Source organism: Colias croceus, chromosome 17 (assembly GCF_905220415.1).
Source record: "Colias croceus chromosome 17, ilColCroc2.1".
NCBI classification, from domain to species: domain Eukaryota; kingdom Metazoa; phylum Arthropoda; class Insecta; order Lepidoptera; family Pieridae; genus Colias; species Colias croceus.
The window spans coordinates 2,391,598-2,412,923 of record NC_059553.1 but is presented as its reverse complement, the minus strand read 5'-3'; the positions used below and the strand labels follow the sequence as shown (position 1 = coordinate 2,412,923).

At 32.0% G+C, this 21,326-nt stretch overlaps 1 protein-coding gene across 1 annotated transcript in view; it reads right to left on the bottom strand.

The window, feature by feature from the left end:
- The window catches only part of LOC123698867 (putative phosphatidate phosphatase), a 96,605-nt gene that overhangs the window by 59,137 nt on the left and 16,142 nt on the right, over positions 1-21,326 (bottom strand). Inside the window, exon 2 of the mRNA XM_045645671.1 lies at positions 9,713-9,864. Coding sequence (XP_045501627.1) covers positions 9,713-9,864 — 152 coding nt within the window. The remainder of the gene's footprint in view (positions 1-9,712; positions 9,865-21,326) is intronic.

Below are 21,326 nucleotides of genomic sequence, written 5' to 3'. Positions count from 1 at the left end.
ACGCTTGTTACGATAACACATCTTACTGTCTTCAAATCAGTGTAACTTACGTAATATTTACACTTGAAAATAAAACAAATTTCAGAAAAAAGATAACATCTATTTGCTTAGCAGCGCACGCAATACTCATCGTAAAATCGTTCAAAACCAAAACTAAATATTTTTTATTTTTCTTTACTTTTAGAAACCGTAACCTTCATAGTATAACACTCGCTAACCACTGAACAAAGACAATAATACATTGTTTATTCCATTCAGTCCATAAACAAACTATCAAAACATTCCATGTAAATAAACGCACCATCAAACAAAAAAACTGAAAACAACACCAATGTGAATACAAAATACTTGGCATTTCGCCAATGTTCTGACATTATACTCGGTCAAGGATATCAGTTTACGTGATATTTAAATGTATGAGAAATGAGTAAAAAATTATAGCAAGGTATCATTATTTTGTACGAAATAATAAGGTAAAAAATAATTAATTTGTTGAAAATTGTTCAGAGAAAAACGCAGTCTTTCCACATTTACGCAAAGTTGTTTAAATGCTTCAAAATGTGATCAGATGTTTAGATAAATTACATAGTGAGTCAGATCACAGGTGTCGATTAGTGTAAACATCGATTGTTATGATAACATCAATATAGTTACAATAAATAATAATTTGTAAGTACAAATTTTCAACGTAACAGTTTTGATCTAATATGCACATTGCACAGATAACATCAGTTCTAAAGTAATGTCTAACATAAACAAAAGAATCCCCAAACTAATTCATAATTAACAAAATAATCCCATAACCAATCCGAAACATTTGAATTGGCTTATTTCATATCAATTAAAAATCATTTTGCACTACAAGACCGTCTCACTGACAGACACAATAGCAAACGTAACTCGACAAGAAATGCATTAATCGAATGATAATTCTGCATTTACGATTATAAACGACCTCAGATCACGCATCGAAAACTGGGGCATCCATGGAGCATTGGAAAGTTATATCCATTTATATCTGTACCATCGAATCGAATCAGTGGACGGAATGTGGTAAGTATATATTTTAGTAAATAAAAATAAAACGTGTGGCACTCGGGGACTGCCGCGGTAAAGCTATTGCATAGCATGCCTTTAAGCCACACATCCGAGCCCGTCGGAGTGGGGAGCGTGAGGTTTTTCGTTACGCAATTTCTGGATTCGGTCCCCGCGCTCAAAGCCCGCAATAGAAGCTATGCAATAGCTATGCAATATAGATTATAATTTTCGATAGTTGAGAATTAATATAGACCCACCTACCTCATATATTTATATGTATATTCGTTGCTATACTGAGAAATTGCAGTCATTTATTATTTGACTAGCTGTTCCCCGCGGTTTCACTTTTCACTCTTTTCGGTCTTAGCGTGATGATATATAGCACAGAACATACTCTTTATATGTTCTGTGATATATATAGCCTATACCTTTAGCATTCCTCGATAAATGGGCTAGGTATCTCTAACACTGAAATCTTCTGCTTAATAATATTAGTCTTGATAATGTAGATTCTCAATCTAATGAGTGTTTAACTGTATTACCACTACGAATTAATCTTATTTTTGTGCCACAGTTCAAAAAGGTCATTATAAAGTTTAAACGACCGATACCGCTATGAGAAAAAATAATTTAATGTCCATTGATGGGCAGGTATTCGTCATGTTACTAATCCCAGAAAATTTAATTAATTCAACCGTCAGACTATTTAATTTTACCAATTAGTATAATATTTCATACGTTTTGGGTATTTGTTAATACTCTTATGAAATAATAGATTTACCTGTTCAAATACCATTATTGTTGTATTTTAAAAACCTAAGATTTGTATCGCTGTTCAAGAAAAACTACGTAAGTATACATAATATTATTTATTTGCTTTCTGTAGTGTCTACTTCAATCTTGAGTATGATAAAACATAGCATTCCGAATTGTTATCTATATATAAAACAAATAATAATTAATAAATACAACTTCTGTATTTTTTAAGAAGACGCGAAAATAACGACCACATTTCCAACCCAAAACAAACACTATTTTTACCATAAAATTAAAAGAAAACATATTTATATACAGAGTCATAAAACAAAATCGTGTTATGATTAATGACTTACAAACTTTAAATCCCAATTTTATCACAGCCGCGATTGAAGTTTATTTTTGTCCATCCATTTATACCTCTGAAACCGCTATCCTCATTCTATAAGACGATGATTTATTAATTCCCTGACACTGTGATTATGAGCAATAAAAGTTAAACATTAGTACGTTTATAGTAATCACTTACAAGGGAATACTATGATAGCTATTTTTTCTAAGTATACACTCAATATTATAATGACGCATATCCATAATTTAATTACGTTTTTAAACACAGATATTTATATCTATTTTATAGTAAAAATATACGTCATTTTTAAACAAAATAAAAATATTCTTCCGTATTATGTTTGGTTTTAGTCAGATGATGTAGACGTACGTGATGTAAGCGAGCAAAGAAATTCATGCATGCATGCATGATGCATGAAGTCATTTTGTATGTTACTGTGTTTTTTTTTTTTTGAAGACGTACCTACGACGTCGTAGAACGTAGGACGCGCAACGACTTATTAACCATATTTTTACAACGAGCTACTATTCGTTACTATTTTAGACGTAACAACGTTTTTATGATATTCTAAAACTAGTAAAAAGAGCGTAAAACCTTAACTCTACCATCATATAACTACCATCTTAACGGTCGCTTCAGATTTTTCGTAGGTAATAAAAATTCAATGCAGTTAAGATATTCATCTTAAGATGTAAAATAACACAGTAGCTATATCTGTTTACTTTACGGTAAGCATCAACATTGATAATAATCGTTTTTTAACAACATTTTATTAGGGCTTTAGCCCAAGAACTTTTCTCGAAATACATTTAATCTATTTAAATATATAACAATTTTTTTTACCGTTTACAACTCCATGAATGATCCATTATAAATAGTGCCTACTTAATTTTCTAATAATCACACATATCGAAGCCATACATTTTCAACACCTTATACGCAGTAAATAAAGAAATGACACACATCAAAGGTTTCCTATTCTTATGCTTTCCACGGAACTAATATAATAATATGCTGGTTTACTAGAACAGTATTAATACAGTAGGTATTAAATTAATCAAACATTAATTAGTTCCTTTGTTCTCTATACGTTCAAATTTAATTAATAAATTAACCTTAACATTTAACAAGCATACACTCATTTATCTTCGTTTTATAAAAAACAGGAGCGTACAAGCCGAGCATACGTTTCAGAAGTGAAACTTCTTTGGCAAGATTCAAAGATACCAAAATCGTCGCCTGACATGACGGACGGTATTGCTATGACGCGGCCTTGTAATTTTACTCTTAACGCGCCTAAAGGAGTTTCACTTCAAAAATGTGTTCATAAAACACACATATAATAAACAATAATAACACCATGAGCGGCACAACTGTTACATTGAATAGTATATTTGCACCTGGCTTTACGCAAGGACGAGCAAACATTCTTCAAGGCATAGTACTGACAACGAGAGAAGTCCTTAAATAGTTTTTATGTAAATTAAGGGACAAGGCTTCGTTGCTTTGTATTTGACGTGAGAAGTGACGTGACATTGAAAATTACTATAATATGTATACTTTTGGGCTTTGACGATTGAAAGAAAGAAAAAACGTCCGATTGAATTTAATCCTCACTACTTCAGTTTTTTGAAATGTAGAAGATCTTCGATGTAAAACAATATTTTATTAAATATAATATGTACATAAGTCAATTTAAGAAGTCAAAAAAAGACTTTCATATGAAGAATTATAACAAAAAAATGTGTGTGTGTGTGGGTACACACGTAAGAAGTGAAACTTCTTTATGACCTTATTTTTCAAAAAATAATTTACTATATGCAACTTTACAGAAATACGTCGAATCACGCGTGGTACGGATAAGAAAAAGATGGCGCGTAACGAAAAAATGTTACACTAAATTTTTTTCCAACCCCGATAAAGAAGTTTCACTTCAATAAAAAATATGATTTATTCGGCTTAAATTAATTATTTAAATTACACCCTGACTGTACTTGCCTATCAAATTAACCGCTGGACATTTAGATTTCACGTTTGATAAGTTCTATATACGTACTTGATGCTGAATAAAAAATATAATCTACTTTATTATACCGGCTTTTTGGTTAAAACTCGTCACTTCTTACGTAATATAATATAGAATATGAGTTATTTGGTAATAAAATTATTTTTGGGAAAATTAATCTTTAGAATGTTCTATATAACCGATATAACTAAAATGACTAATCTATAAACTAATAAACTGAATGTACCAATTTATTTTTCTGAAGTGTGTTGTTGTGTGAACTGAATAAATTTACTTTAAGAATTAAACAACAATAAGTAATACCTTTAAATCTTTAATATATATATAAATCTCGTGTCACAATGTTTGTCCTTAATGGACTCCTAAACCACTTAACCGATTATAATAAAATTCGCACACCATGTGCAGTTCGATCCAACTTGAGGGATAGGATAGTTTAAATCTCAAATCGTTTTAGAGAAAGCGGGAGAAGCCGCGAGCGGTAAGCTAGTTTAATTATATATTTAAGGATCACATTATTTATCACGATACTCATAAGAGAGATATTATTTTTTCCATGGCCATGGTTTTATAACCATAAGGAAATACATAGGTACAATCCATTCATAAATTTCATTCACTATCTTCCGTACGTATAATACAGTACGTATAAATAGTTTGTCTTTTACTTATTTGTCGAGACTTATATTTACAAGAAAGTTTAGAACCAATATGTAAGTTTAGCAAAAGGCGACAATAACTAATGGCTGCTCAAACATTGTCCAACGGTCAATATTAACGGTCAATGTTTAAATTCAAGCTTGTCGATGAGAATATTGTCCTTAAAACTGTGAATGAGATCAAATCTCAAGCTGTAGGTGTTGATGATATCTCGTTAGATATGTTTCTCCTCACATTGCCTCATTCCTTACCTACATTGACCCATATCATTAATAGATCTTTTCAGTCGAATACGTTTCCACATTTATGGCGACAGGCACTGGTTTATCCTGTGCCTAAAAACAAAACTCCAGATAGCCTGAAAGATCTGCGGCCTATTAGTGTACTTCCTTGTTTGTCAAAAGTCATAGAAAAGATTGTTCATAAACAATTAATGGAATATCTGGAACTACATAATATCTTACCTGAGCACCAGTCTGGCTTTAGGAAGCATAGGGGAACAGCTACGGCTCTGATGGACGTTGTCGATAACATGTTGTGCGCACAAGAAGATGGAAGGGGCACAATCATGTTATTATTAGATTATTCTCGTGCCTTTGACACAATTGACATCGCCCTACTGCTCTCCAAGCTTGTATATTATGGGTTGGGTGATAATTGCGTTAAATGGTTTGAAAGTTACCTGAGCAATCGAACACAAACTGTTTCTGTCTTAAATGAAGACGGAACTAGATCATATTCTAATACCAGTATCGTTACGAGAGGGGTTCCTCAGGGTTCAATCTTAGGCCCTCTTTTATTCATATTGTACAGTGCAGATGTTGTCAAAATCATAAAGAACTGCAACTATCAAATTTATGCTGATGACATCCAACTCTACTACTCATTTCATCCTAATGAAACCCTAGAGGCAATTGACAAAGTCAATTCCGATTTGAATGACATTAACTTGTGGTCTGAACGCAATTCATTAATTCTTAACCCATCCAAGACAAAGTTTATGATATTAGGTAATCCAAAAATAATCAATAGAATTAATCAATTTGACATAAATGTATTAATTAATAATAGGAAACTTGACCGCGTACATGAGGCTCGTAATTTAGGAATAATTTTTGACGAGAACTTAAGATTCGAGAAACATATAAATACCATTATTTCCAACTGCTTTTATCGACTTAAGACTCTGTATAGAATACGAAAATATATTGACACTACTCTCCGTATCCGACTTTGTGACGCGCTTGTACTATCCAAGTTTAATTATGCCGACACAATGTACGGACCTAGATTGCTCTCACGGACAAAAGCAGCAATTCAACGTGTACAAAATGCTTGTGCACGTTATTGCTGGAATATACCGCCTCGAACTCATGTTAGTCCATATATTCAAAGTGCTAAGATATTAAATATGGAAGCTCGAAGGCGCTTACATTTTGCCACTCTTCTTTTTGGTGTCATGCAAACCAAGGTTCCATCATACCTATACCAAAAACTTGCCTGGATGGGTGAGCGCAGTGCCCTAAGCTATCAAACAAGATCAGCATTTCAAAAGCTGGCCATACCTAGACACCACTCCGCAGGGTTCAAGGGAAGTTTCCGATACAGTGCCACCAAGTGTTGGAATAATCTTCCACCACCACTACGTAATTTGCGCAATAAGGAAAATTTTCGACGCAAATATCGAATTCACTTACTTTTAAACCCTCCATAGGGGACTTGGTGGCGCTGAGTGTAACTTCCTTTGCAAATATGTAATATTTAATGTGTAAAATAAAACTTGTGATGTTTGAGTTTAAGTTTATTTATTTTCAATTGTTTTTTTCTTAAGTGTTTGATATCTTGATTGCATGATTTGCTTTGTTTCTCCTTTGGTTTTATTTATTTTATTTTATTTTTTGTCTTTTATTCATTTTGTTTTCATTACTTTATTTTTATTGTTTTTATCTCTTTTAGGTTTAAGGTGTAATGTATTTTTATTATTTTATTGTTCAGTGTGTGATTGTCAACTCCAAATGTCATAAGGGGCCACTGAAAATCAGTGGTGCGAATGGTCCATCTCATCATTCGTGCCAGATACTGAGTTGGTCCCTTTTGTCAACAGAGAAATGTCCAATACCTATTATAAGCATTATTTTCTTATACATATTTTATTACTAAGTATTGTTATCTCTTATTTTTACTTTGAATGTTTTTTTTTAATCTTGTATTGTATGTTTTTGTGTGCTGTTGACAATAAATGTTTTATTATTATTATTATTATTAATATTGTATAGTGGACGCTAACTCTAGGAAATATAACATTTCACACTCGGATATGTATGGGAATTTAGGGAGATTGTGACGTTTGAAGAATAGAAAAAAAATGTATACTAATCGTATAAATAAAAAATCTTATCTAGTATGTTCTACATTTTAGGTTGGATTGGAATTAGGTTACAATTCGAAATACTTAAATAAATTTACCCACATTGTTCCGCTCCTATTGGTGCCCGTAGTTCCTAAGATTAGCGAGTACAACCAACCAAACAAGCAAACTATTCAGCTTGATAATACAAGCAATTAGGTAGGGGAGACCGGGTACAAAAGTAACGGTGGGTCTAAAGTAACAAATGCTCTCTAGATTTATCCAATGGGCGAACACCGCTTAGCCTCTGTCAGGTGATAGCCGAGAGTGCCCCCCTTAATTGTATTCATTCGCCGGGGGCGCCACGCGTTGTTAGGCTGTGTGACAGGACACAACGTGTTTTCACGAATCAAAAGTAAGATTTTCGACATTTTTTTATTAAACGTTTACGTAGTCTTAAAAGGATGATAGAAATCTGAATGTTTGCATATCCATTCTTGATTAGAGTAATTGTGAATTGCTCATAATCATTTTAATGTAGCACGTTCCGTTTTAAAGTTTTGTTGCACGTCTTGGCAAAAATATAGACGGGTACAAAAGTAACATAGCCCTATGGGTACAAAAGTAACATGTTATTTTTGTCCCATTATGATTATGTATATTTTTATTTACACCTTTACTTCAACAGAATGCCGTGATAACGAACTAGATCGAGGAATTACCGACACGGCTGACGAGCATTTTGAAAGATGATTTTGGCACACGTCACATCCTGTTACAAATGACTCGAAATTTTGTGGATCATTTGTAACAGGATGGCGGTTCTTAGTACGCAATGACAAAAAGAAAAATGATGGTCAGAACGCTGATACCGGATACCTTAAGATACTAAAACGTTTTATATTAGAGAATCTTAACATAAAATATTATAGTATCTTCACCGTGTGTGACGCGCTTTAGAGGCGTTGCAAAAAAATATAATATTTGCCATATTATCATATTATTAGATTTACAAAAAAAATAAAAGCCGGGAATACTAGTTCAGCTACCTTGCGTCGATCGAGATTTACTAATAACAAATAAATTGATCTACGCGACTATTTAATCGAGTGCTCTACAGTTTATTTTCGGTTATCTCCATCAACGAGCATAATGTGAATAATTTTTTTTTGTTAACCTTGCTGAGGTATTGGGAAAGGTACCAATTTGAGCCAAAAGATATTTGGAATATGGACGAGACAGGGGTGACCACTATAATACCAAAACCTAACAAAATTGTAGAATAAAAAGGCATTAAACAAGTACATAGGTGCCATAACCTTAGCAGAGCCTGGAAAATTAGTAACTGTTACTGTTGCCATTAATGCTCTAGGAGAACACATCCCGCTTTTTTCGTTTTGCTGAGGGTCCTGGTGGTTGTGATGGAGCTGGGAATGCTTGTGGATGGATGCAGGATGTAGAATTTTTAATTATAAAATAATGATTTTAATTAATCTCATTACTTAAACTAAGAATATTTTTTATCGATTTGTTTTGTATTATATTTGTAAGTATTATATTTAAAATACAAAAGTTGGTTTGTTTTACTAATACAAAGTCTTTAAACAAATAATTTGTTGATTTACCATCATAATATTGTATTAATTACCAACCCCTTTATCTTGTTACTTTCGACCCACGACGTGTTACTTTCGACCTGCTTACGGGGTCGAAAGTAACAACTGACGATTTTTTTTTTTAATTTCGTTTATTAATATAAAACACTACATAATGTAATAAATTGAAACGCTAGTGTAAAGAATATGAACTAAATTTATATATGGTTATATTAATTTAATGATAACATTAACACCCAGTGAGAAATCAAGGCAAAAGTACAAAGTGTTACTTTTGTACCCGGTCTCCCCTACTAATTAGTATAGAAGAATTAAAAAGTTAGACGCGGTCGCTGAAATTCTTTAGGCAAGAGGCACTTATTTAAATCTAGCGAAAATATCAAAAAATATTTAAGCGACCTGTCGATATTAACTCCCTAATTATAAATCTCAAAAATAACATTTAATTATTGAATAATTACAGGCTTTCTTTACCTCAAGGTCCGCCCTCCATCATTTTAATTTCGACCGCTGTATTTTTTGTTCTTGAATACGTATCACTTTTTTGGAGAATAAGATGCCCATTACCCACCCACTTCCAAATTCCAATCAATAAAATTTTACTCGAAATATAGGCAATTAACTAGGTAATTAGGTATATGTAAAGAATGCGCATAGTAGGTATTCACGATAAATCCTTTGATCAAAATTTAATAATTATTCTACAATCCAATAGCAAATCAAACACAATATCACAATATTTTCTACCTAATGGTCTATATTTACAATGTACATAATTTTCTATGTTTTATGTAGCCCGGAGGAAAACTTTCTTGAGCTAAAAGGTCGCCTAGGTACTTGACCAGTGTAAAATGTATCTGGTCTTCTTCATCTGTAAAACATTTTTAAATGCTTATATAAATAAATAATTAACTCACCGTAAAAACAGGTAAACCTAATCCAATGATGTACAGCATGACATTAGTAACCGTGGAGTCTTTATACGGGTGCTTGAGGGACTCATCGTCGCAGAAGAAGCCGCGCTCGTACGGCGTGCCCCACAGGTAGAACACGAGGATCAAGAAGCCGACTGTAACAAGGGAAAACTTTGTTATAGAGTGTATGTATGAAAGTATAGTAAGTATAACATGGTTAATAGATTTAATATTAACTATAAGTACAGAGAGCAAAACATGCTTATTTATTAACCTGATCCAAAGGTTTATAACTGGAGAATTGTCAAGAATAATAACTACCAAATTTTATCAACCAGAACTCAAACCAAACATTAGATATTAATCTATATAATCCTTTCCTTTTCATACCTTCTAAGTTCTACCTTACCTAATTACTTGTTAATATAAACCCAAAACCACCACATCCCAAAACATCTCACTAAAAAGCTGTTAATATTACGACATGTTACACAAAACATTAAAGACACATTGGATATAAATCACGAATTCCAAAAAAGGACGTATAAAAGAATTTAAATTGGTTAAGAGTGATCCCATTTTGAGTAGATCCAACTATTGTTTCACGGATTGTTTGGATAACAGTCTTGGGACTGACAAAAAACATCAGGTATTGATAACGCAGATGTAAAGATATGGAAGGGACATGTTAAATTTCTTTGTAAACACTCGATGATATATTTTTTCTATTAGCTTTCGAGATGATACGTTAAATACGGTAATTTTAGAGGTATAAGACACCTCGGCATCTTATATCTTGATAAGTCGCCTACCTGTCTTGTTAGAACGATCAATGAAAGGTTCTAAGAAATAAAATAGATTGTTTAGGATCAATGTTACTTTAATTTCTTTTAATAACGAGCAACAGTCGATGTTATCTTTTAAACGTGTTTTTTATTTAATCAAATTGTTTAAATAGACGTGAAGAAGACGCGTGAAATTAGATCTTGCCTTTAGCTTTCTTCTTTGTGTATCACTTGCGTGTAACTACTTGACCGATTTCAATAATTCTTTCATCAGCAGAAAGCTACATTTCTCCTGAGTCACATAGGCTACATTTTTTATTTTATCCCAGAGTAAGCTGGTACAATTTTCTAGTGTTATTATTTTATTTCTTTCTTCTAATTATTGTTTTCAAAAGAATCGAAGAATCGATTCTAGTAGATAACTTCTACGTACAACGCAATCCCCTTTGTTATGGATCTGCACTAAAACAACACACACTTCATTATCGTTTACTATGTTCCACTTTTTGCCTATTATCTTAGGAACAACATGCAATTGTGAAATCTTTGAATCTTATTAATGTTTAACGAATGGAAATATGTTAGAAGAAACCACTTTGAAGATATATATATACCTAATCCAGCAAAAATATGCCATTTTTTTATTCTATTAATATGTCTCAATAAATGGCAAATAAATTTACATAGGTATGTTGCATACTGGTCCGCGGACGCGGTTCTACCGAATACCCGAGGCCCCGTCTATAAAGCGGCACGGCGGAACACAGTGGAGTTTAGTCGGTAGGTCCCTGCACTCAGCAGGGTGAGTCCGACATAACCCAGGGCTCTTCCCCCGAGTGCCCTGGGTATGCCTAAATGCATTCTCCACTATAAAAAAAGGTATGTTGCATACTCAAAAAATAAAAGCCTACATAGTTCTTTAGCTTATATGAGTAAATACTAAATACTCAAATAGTGTGAAAAGGTTAATATTACACGCAATGACTTCCTTATTAGTTAACTTCACAGGTAATAAAGCATCAACTTTCAGTTAAAATTAGTCACAGATAATTACAAAGATGTAACACCATTTCATAATAGCATAATTACATAAGCCATAATTACGCAAAAGCAAAAATATTTAGAAATTTAAAATCACCACAGACAAGTTCACCCAAGATAAAAAAATGTTAAAGTTATGATTTGTACCAATAAATGAATTAAATACGTGTTAAATCGTATGAAAGAACATAGGCATAGTATTTTCTTTTTATAAAATTAGTAAAGATTTTTATAGTTAAAATACATTCAAGTTAGCCGATTGTGAAATGACCGATAGTAATTTTGCACTAAATCTTATAAAAGATGATCTAAATAGATAGACTTTATCAACCGAACTTCCAAAAATGACGCACAATATGAAAAACAATAATACATAATACTACACACTGAATTTATATCAGCTTATTTAAAAGAGAGGAAAAATATTTTTAGGCTTTCATTATTTAGAAATTTTACCTACTTGGTAATAGATTTGCACTAAAGGAACAACCAATGTTAACGTCCAATTTCTTTGGGTATTAAAATTTCATTTAAAAATCGATAAGGTAATCGGTAAGAAGACTTTCTTTTAAAACTAGGTAAAACACAATAAACAGAACGTGTGATGTAGATCCTCACAATTCATTCCACAACATTTATTCACAACCAAAATATTCAAACAACAAATCAATCAATTTCTTTTCACTTTTATCGATTGGCTATTCCACTAAGATATTGCTAGCGGCACCTTACATAAGCGATGATATCTATGAATCACTCCATCAACCACGAATTGGGTCAACGACCTGTTACATAACGCAATCAATTTCAATTATGTTTTAGTTTGTGTGTTTTCAGCGAGAATTTCAGTGTGGTAATTGGTAGTGCTAGATTTTGTAGGATTTGTCTAACAAACAGGTTTTTAAGGAATAACATTGATAGGTATGTATAAATGTCCGATACAATAGTATAGACTATTATCAGCTTTGTGTGATAGCAGTAATATAACAAGAATTCTTGGCAAAAAAAAAATAGGTAAACGTAGGCCTTTAAATCTATCGTAATAGAAATAGAAAATTGGAAAAATCACATTATTTGTTTTGAGTCCTCGACCCTTAGATTACAAAATAAAGTACAGATGGAGCATGACAACCGCCCGTCGCCCTTGTCAAAGAAAATACGAAATCAAAAACAAATACGTCGCTGCACCAGTGCTACAGCGCATAAAGTGTCATGCAATACGTCAAAAAGGGTTTGAAATTTTAGTAAAAAAATGCCGTCTTGTGATAATAAAACGCTGTAAAATTTGTTCCCGAAAACAAAAAAGAAGATAAAACATCGTTTCACAGGTTTTCTGTAGATTATTTGGCTGATTTATTTCTTTAATACGAATAATAATTTTACAGATATGAAGGAATACAAAACTTCAACGTATGTTGCCAGTATTTTGAAAATGAATTTGCCATTTTTCTTGGTAAAACGGTAAAATGGTTAAAAGATCTTCAGGGTAATGCTGTTGGATTTTTCGATCGTGAATGTGATAGTGCACTAAAGGTTCATGATAATTATTAGATTATTTTAATAAGCATAATACATTATTTTGTTACTTTTATAAAGCTTAAAAACGTCATAGTCGTTTTCGCTAGCGATTTAATTTATGTGAACTCCATGATGGATATGATGAAAATAAAATGTCCCGTATTCTCGACTAAAAACTACCGCTATTCGTATTCATATATTATAAAAAATAAAAACTAATATAATTATTATAGTTAATATTGAAACTTTTTTTATGTAATTTATTTAATAAAAAATTGAATACAATTATTTTGTCCATATATAACTTTAGTAGGCAGGTACTTTATGTAATAAAATAATTTAAATAAAAATTAAAACTTGACTTCTCATTTATGTATATAGCCTACGTCACTACCGCCACTAACATAATAATTCAGATCATTGCAATGAAACCTCACAACTCAAAATCGGTCCAACGGTTTATACTGCAGGGCGTGTCAAAGAAATATTATACATACATCCATAAACTCGAAAAACATAACCCTCTTTTTTCCGTAGTCGGGGAAAAATTTGGCAAATTTTTCAATATCTGGCAACATTACACGCACACAGAAGCACCGTGTACGTACAGTGCAGCGGCGAAATGACAGCACACATAGCTTTATTGAAAATGACGATAAATTATTCGGTTTAGTTCGGCAACGCTCCATCTGTCTTTTATTTTGTAATCTAAGCCTCGACCTTTTTCCCTTTTATAAGTTACGAAAATTATTTTCTAAATTAAATATTCACTTATAATACCAGTGGTATTCGGGAGATTATTTTTCCGTTCCAAATGTCGGCCAATAATTTCACAATTGAATTAAACCTGTCAGTTTGACGTCAACGACCAGAGAAAATTTTCAAAAAATTATCAGTATAATACAAGAAGCTTATATCTAATACCAAGAAGCTTATATCTAATACACTGGAGATTGCACTATGACCATTGACTTGTCACAAGAAAATATAACCTTGAATGACGTCAGTGTTGTTTTTTGTCTCTTTCTGTGGGTGACCACACTGGTTTCTATATTCAGGATTTTTCGAAATAGAAAAAACTAAAAATCATGGTCTATAAATAATAACGACATATATTTTTAACAGTATTAATTATATTATAATATTACTGGCCATACTTTATAGGTACATACAATTTTAATTGGTATAGAATGATAGTTTTAAATAACTCTTGGCTACAAAGCCTGGATATGAACCGATATATAGCATTAACTTTGTAAATAGAGGAAAGTTGTGTTTTGCATCAGATGCTGTTTACCAAATTGTAAGCTACTCAGATCTTCTTTTTAAACGCGTTGCTTCGACGGGTCAATTTCAAGCCAAAATCATCAAAGAAAAACTGTTTATAATAAACGCCTTGCACAAATTTCAGCTAACTTTACAAAGTTTATTTTTCAAAAGGTATTTTTTTCTGGGTCGTAATCCTCAGTAATTTTACCCTTGATGGGCACATATATTTCTTTTTATTTTACTTTTTGGAAAGCTGAAATACCTAAAACAAAAAATATGAGGTAAGTTAAAAAAGTATAAATTTCAATGTAAAAACGAACAATCTTATAACTACATGTGAGTGCAATACCGATGTCGAGTGTTGTTTCATTACTAGTAAAAATCTTGAAAATGGTGTTCTAAATTTCATCATAATATTGTTATTACAATATATTCTCTTCACTATCCATAAAAACTCGTCATCATGGTTACCTTACTTGTTAATTTTGTTTATTGAAAACTTGTTGAAAAATGATAAAGTATTAGGAAAATAACAAATTTAACATGACTGCTTTCTAAAATGATGCAAAATTTTACAATTTTTGCCATTGAAATGATTCTAAACAGGTAAATGCAGGAGTATTGAGGAATATTGTAAATAACGTAAATATACACTTGCCTGTGAAATTCTATGCCAGAATTTGGTGTCCAAACACTTCTGCAATTTTTCTCAATGCAATACATTATTTATATTCGGAAAATATTTATTAAATACGCAACAATATTAACTTAAATATTCGAAGCGACGCAATTTTTTTGACACTTATGCCATATTGTCAAAGTGAGAGTTGCTACAATTTTATTATGGTAACTACCCATAATCAGGGAGTATCGCTTTTTAATAATTGGTCCAGATACTTATTTTATTTAGCATAAATAATAATTGTCTCATCCAACAATGCTTCTGAATGACGTTGTTGGCAATTTATCAACAAACTCATGTACAAAAACTAACCTTTTGCACAGAATATTACGGCATACATAGTAGCCTTGGGAAAACTTCGTATTAACAGTGGCAATACCAAGTTAGGTGTGAAAGTGATAAAACACAACAATTTTCTTGTTACACGTCAAATGTTCATACCGAAATCTCCAGAGTATTAGATATAAGCTTCTTGTCTAATACACTGGAGATTGCACTATGACCATTGACTTGTCACAAGAAAATATAACCTTGAATGACGTCAGTGTTGTTTTTTGTCTCTTTCTGTGGGTGACCACACTGGTTTGTATATTCAGGATTTTTCGAAATAGAAAAAACTAAAAATCATGGTCTATAAATAATAACGACATATATTTTTAACAGTATTAATTATATTATAATATTACTGGCCAAACTTTATAGGTACATACAATTTTAATTGGTATAGAATGATAGTTTTAAATAACTCTTGGCTACAAAACCTGGATATGAACCGATATATAGCATTAACATCCTTTGTAAATAGAGGAAAGTTGTGTTTTGCATCAGATGCTGTTTACCAAATTGTAAGCTACTCAGATCTTCTTTTTAAACGCGTTGCTTCGACGGGTCAATTTCAAGCCAAAATCATCAAAGAAAAACTGTTTATAATAAACGCCTTGCACAAATTTCAGCTAACTTTACAAAGTTTATTTTTCAAAAGGTATTTTTTTCTGGGTCGTAATCCTCAGTAATTTTACCCTTGATGGGCACATATATTTCTTTTTATTTTACTTTTTGGAAAGCTGAAATACCTAAAACAAAAAATATGAGGTAAGTTAAAAAAGTATAAATTTCAATGTAAAAACGAACAATCTTATAACTACATGTGAGTGCAATACCGATGTCGAGTGTTGTTTCATTACTAGTAAAAATCTTGAAAATGGTGTTCTAAATTTCATCATAATATTGTTATTACAATATATTCTCTTCACTATCCATAAAAACTCGTCATCATGGTTACCTTACTTGTTAATTTTGTTTATTGAAAACTTGTTGAAAAATGATAAAGTATTAGAAAAATAACAAATTTAACATGACTGCTTTCTAAAATGATGCAAAATTTTACAATTTTTGCCATTGAAATGATTCTAAACAGGTAAATTCAGGAGTATTGAGGAATATTGTAAATAACGTAAATATACACTTGCCTGTGAAATTCTATGCCAGAATTTGGTGTCCAAACACTTCTGCAATTTTTCTCAATGCAATACATTATTTATATTCGGAAAATATTTATTAAATACGCAACAATATTAACTTAAATATTCGAAGCGACGCAATTTTTTTGACACTTATGCCATATTGTCAAAGTGAGAGTTGCTACAATTTTATTATGGTAACTACCCATAATCAGGGAGTATCGCTTTTTAATAATTGGTCCAGATACTTATTTTATTTAGCATAAATAATAATTGTCTCATCCAACAATGCTTCTGAATGACGTTGTTGGCAATTTATCAACAAACTCATGTACAAAAACTAACCTTTTGCACAGAATATTACGGCATACATAGTAGCCTTGGGAAAACTTCGTATTAACAGTGGCAATACCAAGTTAGGTGTGAAAGTGATAAAACACAACAATTTTCTTGTTACACGTCAAATGTTCATACCGAAATCTCCAGTGTATTAGATATAAGCTTCTTGGTATAATATCATGTAGGTTGTACCACGTGACGTCGAATGGTGCAATTCTATTGGTCGATATTTGGGTCGGAAAAATAATCAAAGTAAAATTATATTACCTTCACATATAAGTCGCGTCAAGTAGGTAAAAAGAACGCTGACGGATGGCTGACGGAAGCTGCGCATTGGCGATTTATCTATTTGGTGTTATAAAGAATAACAAATAGGTAGTTGCGAAGCCACGATTCGCGAGCCTAGTTCAAAAATAAAATAATCAGCACATAACTTTCGTGCAATCTCGATCCATGCGCAAAGTGCAAACACACCCCATCACTTTCATCCAGCGTTCTTTTTACGTGACGCGTACTGTACTATATTCATCTTGCCCATTATAAACGTAAAAATAATCCTAGCATATCAACCAAGCCACACCACCTACCAGCAGATGTTTCATACGTTATTCAAATACGATGCAGTTGAATAAATAACTAAAGGAATTTACAAGGAGCTGATAAGTGATATGATAACGAAGATTTAACACCATAACAAACACTGTTACACCAATTTCATCGTCAGCTGCTTATCTGTGTATGGGAAAAACGAACTTATACGAAAAAAGGTAAAGATGATATTCCCTTGTATGTTTTAAGCTGAGTTGTGCAATTTCAGCCGACGGCCATTGACACTGAAATATGATCCATAAATTTGTAAAGTATAAGAAGGATGGGGTAATGTATTTATGGTAAAGATGCAAATTTACCTCTTCTAGTAATATTGAAAAACAACGAGGGTGAAAATTAGCAGGCATGTTGCCATACGGAATATAGTACCTAAGTATTTAAATAGGTATGTATTTCAATGATACGATAATACGCAATACAAAAAATTATGTTAAAAAAGAGGCCATACGTTAAAAATTAAAATGCTAATATACGTAGTCACCGGTAACTACTAGTTAATAATCTCATAAATCAATATATTACTTACACTTTTCAAAAATCCCTTGTCCAAAGCTAAACGAAGCTTGCAAGTTCACGCACCATTATGCACTAACTACTGTGCCCATACAATTTGCATTTACATGATTTTTCGCTCTATCGACCCATCGAATTTAAATCCAGCAGACCAAAACAACGGAATCAATGTGTACATTGTACCTACATGTAAATTAAAAAAAATCTAGATTGTTGTTACTTATTTTTTTGATGGGCAAATCTCACCAAACCATCAGGGTAGTATTTACTAGAGCATTTTATTATCATAGAGTAGTTTTTTTTATGTTATAAAACATATTAATTAATAAGTAGACATTGTACACTTAGGTACGTATTATTGTTTAAATTTAAAATTTTAACTACTATTATATCTAATGTATTAATATGCTAGAAAAAATATCTATAAGTAGGTTTGCCGTTCCGTGAACATAGGTACACATTCATTCCATGAAACATAGGTATGTACATAAAATGTTAATCAAAACCACCCGAAAAAATATCTCAAATTCAAAATCACATCCAAGTTTATGCAGTCGTTCCTGCATCATGCGTATACAAACATTAGCTTCCTACGTCAACACTCAAAATGAAAATGTCAATAAATGTTACCTCTTTAGTAAGATCCCACGCTTTATATGCAAATTAGATTTGGTGAAATCATGATTATTATAACATGATTTATAATATACTTCACATGGAATTGGTTTAAAGTTTAAACAGATTTTGGTGAACAGACTTCAAGTTTAAAAAATCAGGAACAGTCATTACTCATTAGGGTAGCTTTTTTTCAATCCGTTAAAAACTGATTTCGTATAAATATCACTTCTTGTAGATTAAAATGAACAATAAAATCACAGTATTACAATATAAAATAGTGTCAATTTACATGTACATTTGCAAATTCACGCGGCCTAAATAGGTACACGTTACTAATTGTATTTTTAGCTTACTAATTTCAAAATATTGTTGAAATTCAGCTAACATAACCTAGATATTTCCAATCACAAACTAACAATAAAAAATATCTAGTCAAACATTAAAATACATATGCATTTTATCTTTCAAATACATCATTAATACAATGGTGTTAAATCAAAATGCATTGCGTTTCAACTTTCAATGAATGAATTAGTATTGCTATGTGTATATGTATTTCTAAATGTGTGTATGTGTGAATGTATATGTATTTGTAGTTGTGTGTGTATGCATGTATGTGTAAATGAGAGTTTGTGTATGTGTGCGTAAACGCATAGAAGAAAAAAACTTCGATCGCTGCATGAGTAGCCTCACTGTTTGGGACCTAGAGGATGTATTACGTATTGCGATGGCGATTAACAACATAAAAATACAAGTTATTTTTAATAACCTCATATTGCGAACCTTCATTATTACCTTGGCCTTGTAGGAAAATAAAAATTTTATAATTATCGGCCACCTGGTCGTTATTGCCGAAAATATAAGCCGTTAAAAATATTTCAATGTAACGACGTAAAGGTTATCACCGAGAATAACATTAACATTGTTTTTTTTTTAAATCTGAGTAAATGAGATGTAGAATTTTGTTTACCGAATATCATCATGGTAAGTACATCATTGTTTCCATTACTGTTACATTATCTATTACGTATATTGCAAATCACTCAATTTAAAAATGTAATACAATATCAAATCAAAATGTAATACAATATCACAAATAATTGTAGCGCAAAAAAGTGTAACATCTTTGCAAAACATCAAACAAAAAACATACCCAATACCCATTCTTCTGTTTTTACTTACACTTATTCGCCCTATAGGCTATAATTCCATGTCAATATCTATTGCTATCGACACGTAATCCCACAGTTTAATTGAATCGGTCGCGCGTTGACCCCACACCGAAGGGAACCTAATGCCACTTTAATTGTTCATTATAACAAAATAACTTTGTTTAATCAATATTGGCATGCACATTGGTTTAACATGCTGACGATTTATGTTCATAATTATAAACAAAAAGTTCAATACAAGGTTTTTCTTCGTAAGTATAAACATAACAGCGTGAACAGGAACTTTTTCTATGTGCAAGTATAATTATTGCTAGTAGGAATGTAGTTTATTTACTAGCTGACCCTGCAAACGTTTTTTTTGTCAGGATCACTAAGGAATATAAAAATAATTAACGACCAAACTAATGTACACAAAAGGTTCATAAAAATCAGTGTAGGCGTTTCGGAGAAGTCGCAGCAGTTTGCTAACAAAAACTGTGACATAAGAATTTTATAAAAGACTAGCTGCTCCGCGCGGTTTCACCCCGTGGCTCCACTCCTGTTGGCCGTAGCGTGATGGTATATAACCTATAGCCTTCCTCGATGAATGAGTCCACCGAGAGAATTTTTCAAATCGGACCAGTAGTTCCCGAGATTAGTGCGTTCAAACAAACAATCAAACAAACAAACAAACTCTTCAGCTTTATAATATTAGTATAGATTTATTTCCTAAGCTTTATATCCTTCTTATAATATCATAATAAACATATACCATTTCATATGTCGATACAAAAAACGTTAATATTTTAAGTACTACATATACCTACTATGATACTAACTATGAAAATATACCTCTGTCCTCTTATTCTCATACAATTTCACTCTAATTTTAGTTTCCCGCGTAATCAAGAACCATTGCGTCACAACACACAACTCACAAGTCATACGAACATTAAAGGTCATTGCTAGCAATTTTACGCTACACAACTGAGAGTTGTCCTATCGAGCGTCTTATATGTATTTAGATTTGACCGTTTTATAATTCTGATTGATGCTATATTATAGTGGACTGTGGAAACATCTATAATAGGACAACTTTCCATTGGGGAAACTGTTTAAATAAAAACTACATATAAATGCAAGGTATGCTTACTAAGCCAAACGTATATTTACCGATAGGTTAGGTAGACTGAAATCTACGATAAATAGGTTTTTTTTCTTGTATTAAATTCATCTTCTTCAATATCATATTTTGTTATTCCTAACGCATGTTTCCTACTACTACTAACTTAGAAATGCCTACTTTGGTTATTGAGCAACGTCACTGTCTCCAGTACCAAAATCTTTAACACCTGCTTATACGTCGTTAACCTGACAAACTCCAGAAGCACCCATAAACAAGGCTAACAAATTATTCAGCTCGACAACATTGCGCCATGTCAGTAATGATTCCTTTGTAAAAACTCCAGCCATTGTTTGGCAACGTATTGTTATTATAATGTATGTTAAGTGCATTTGGGACTCATTTGCAACTACAAGCTCCTGCACATTCTTGGTTTGAGCTTTCTCTGTTCACTTGTTGTTCATCGTTGAGGTGTCGCTTATTTATGTTGCCATTAATTTTTGATTATG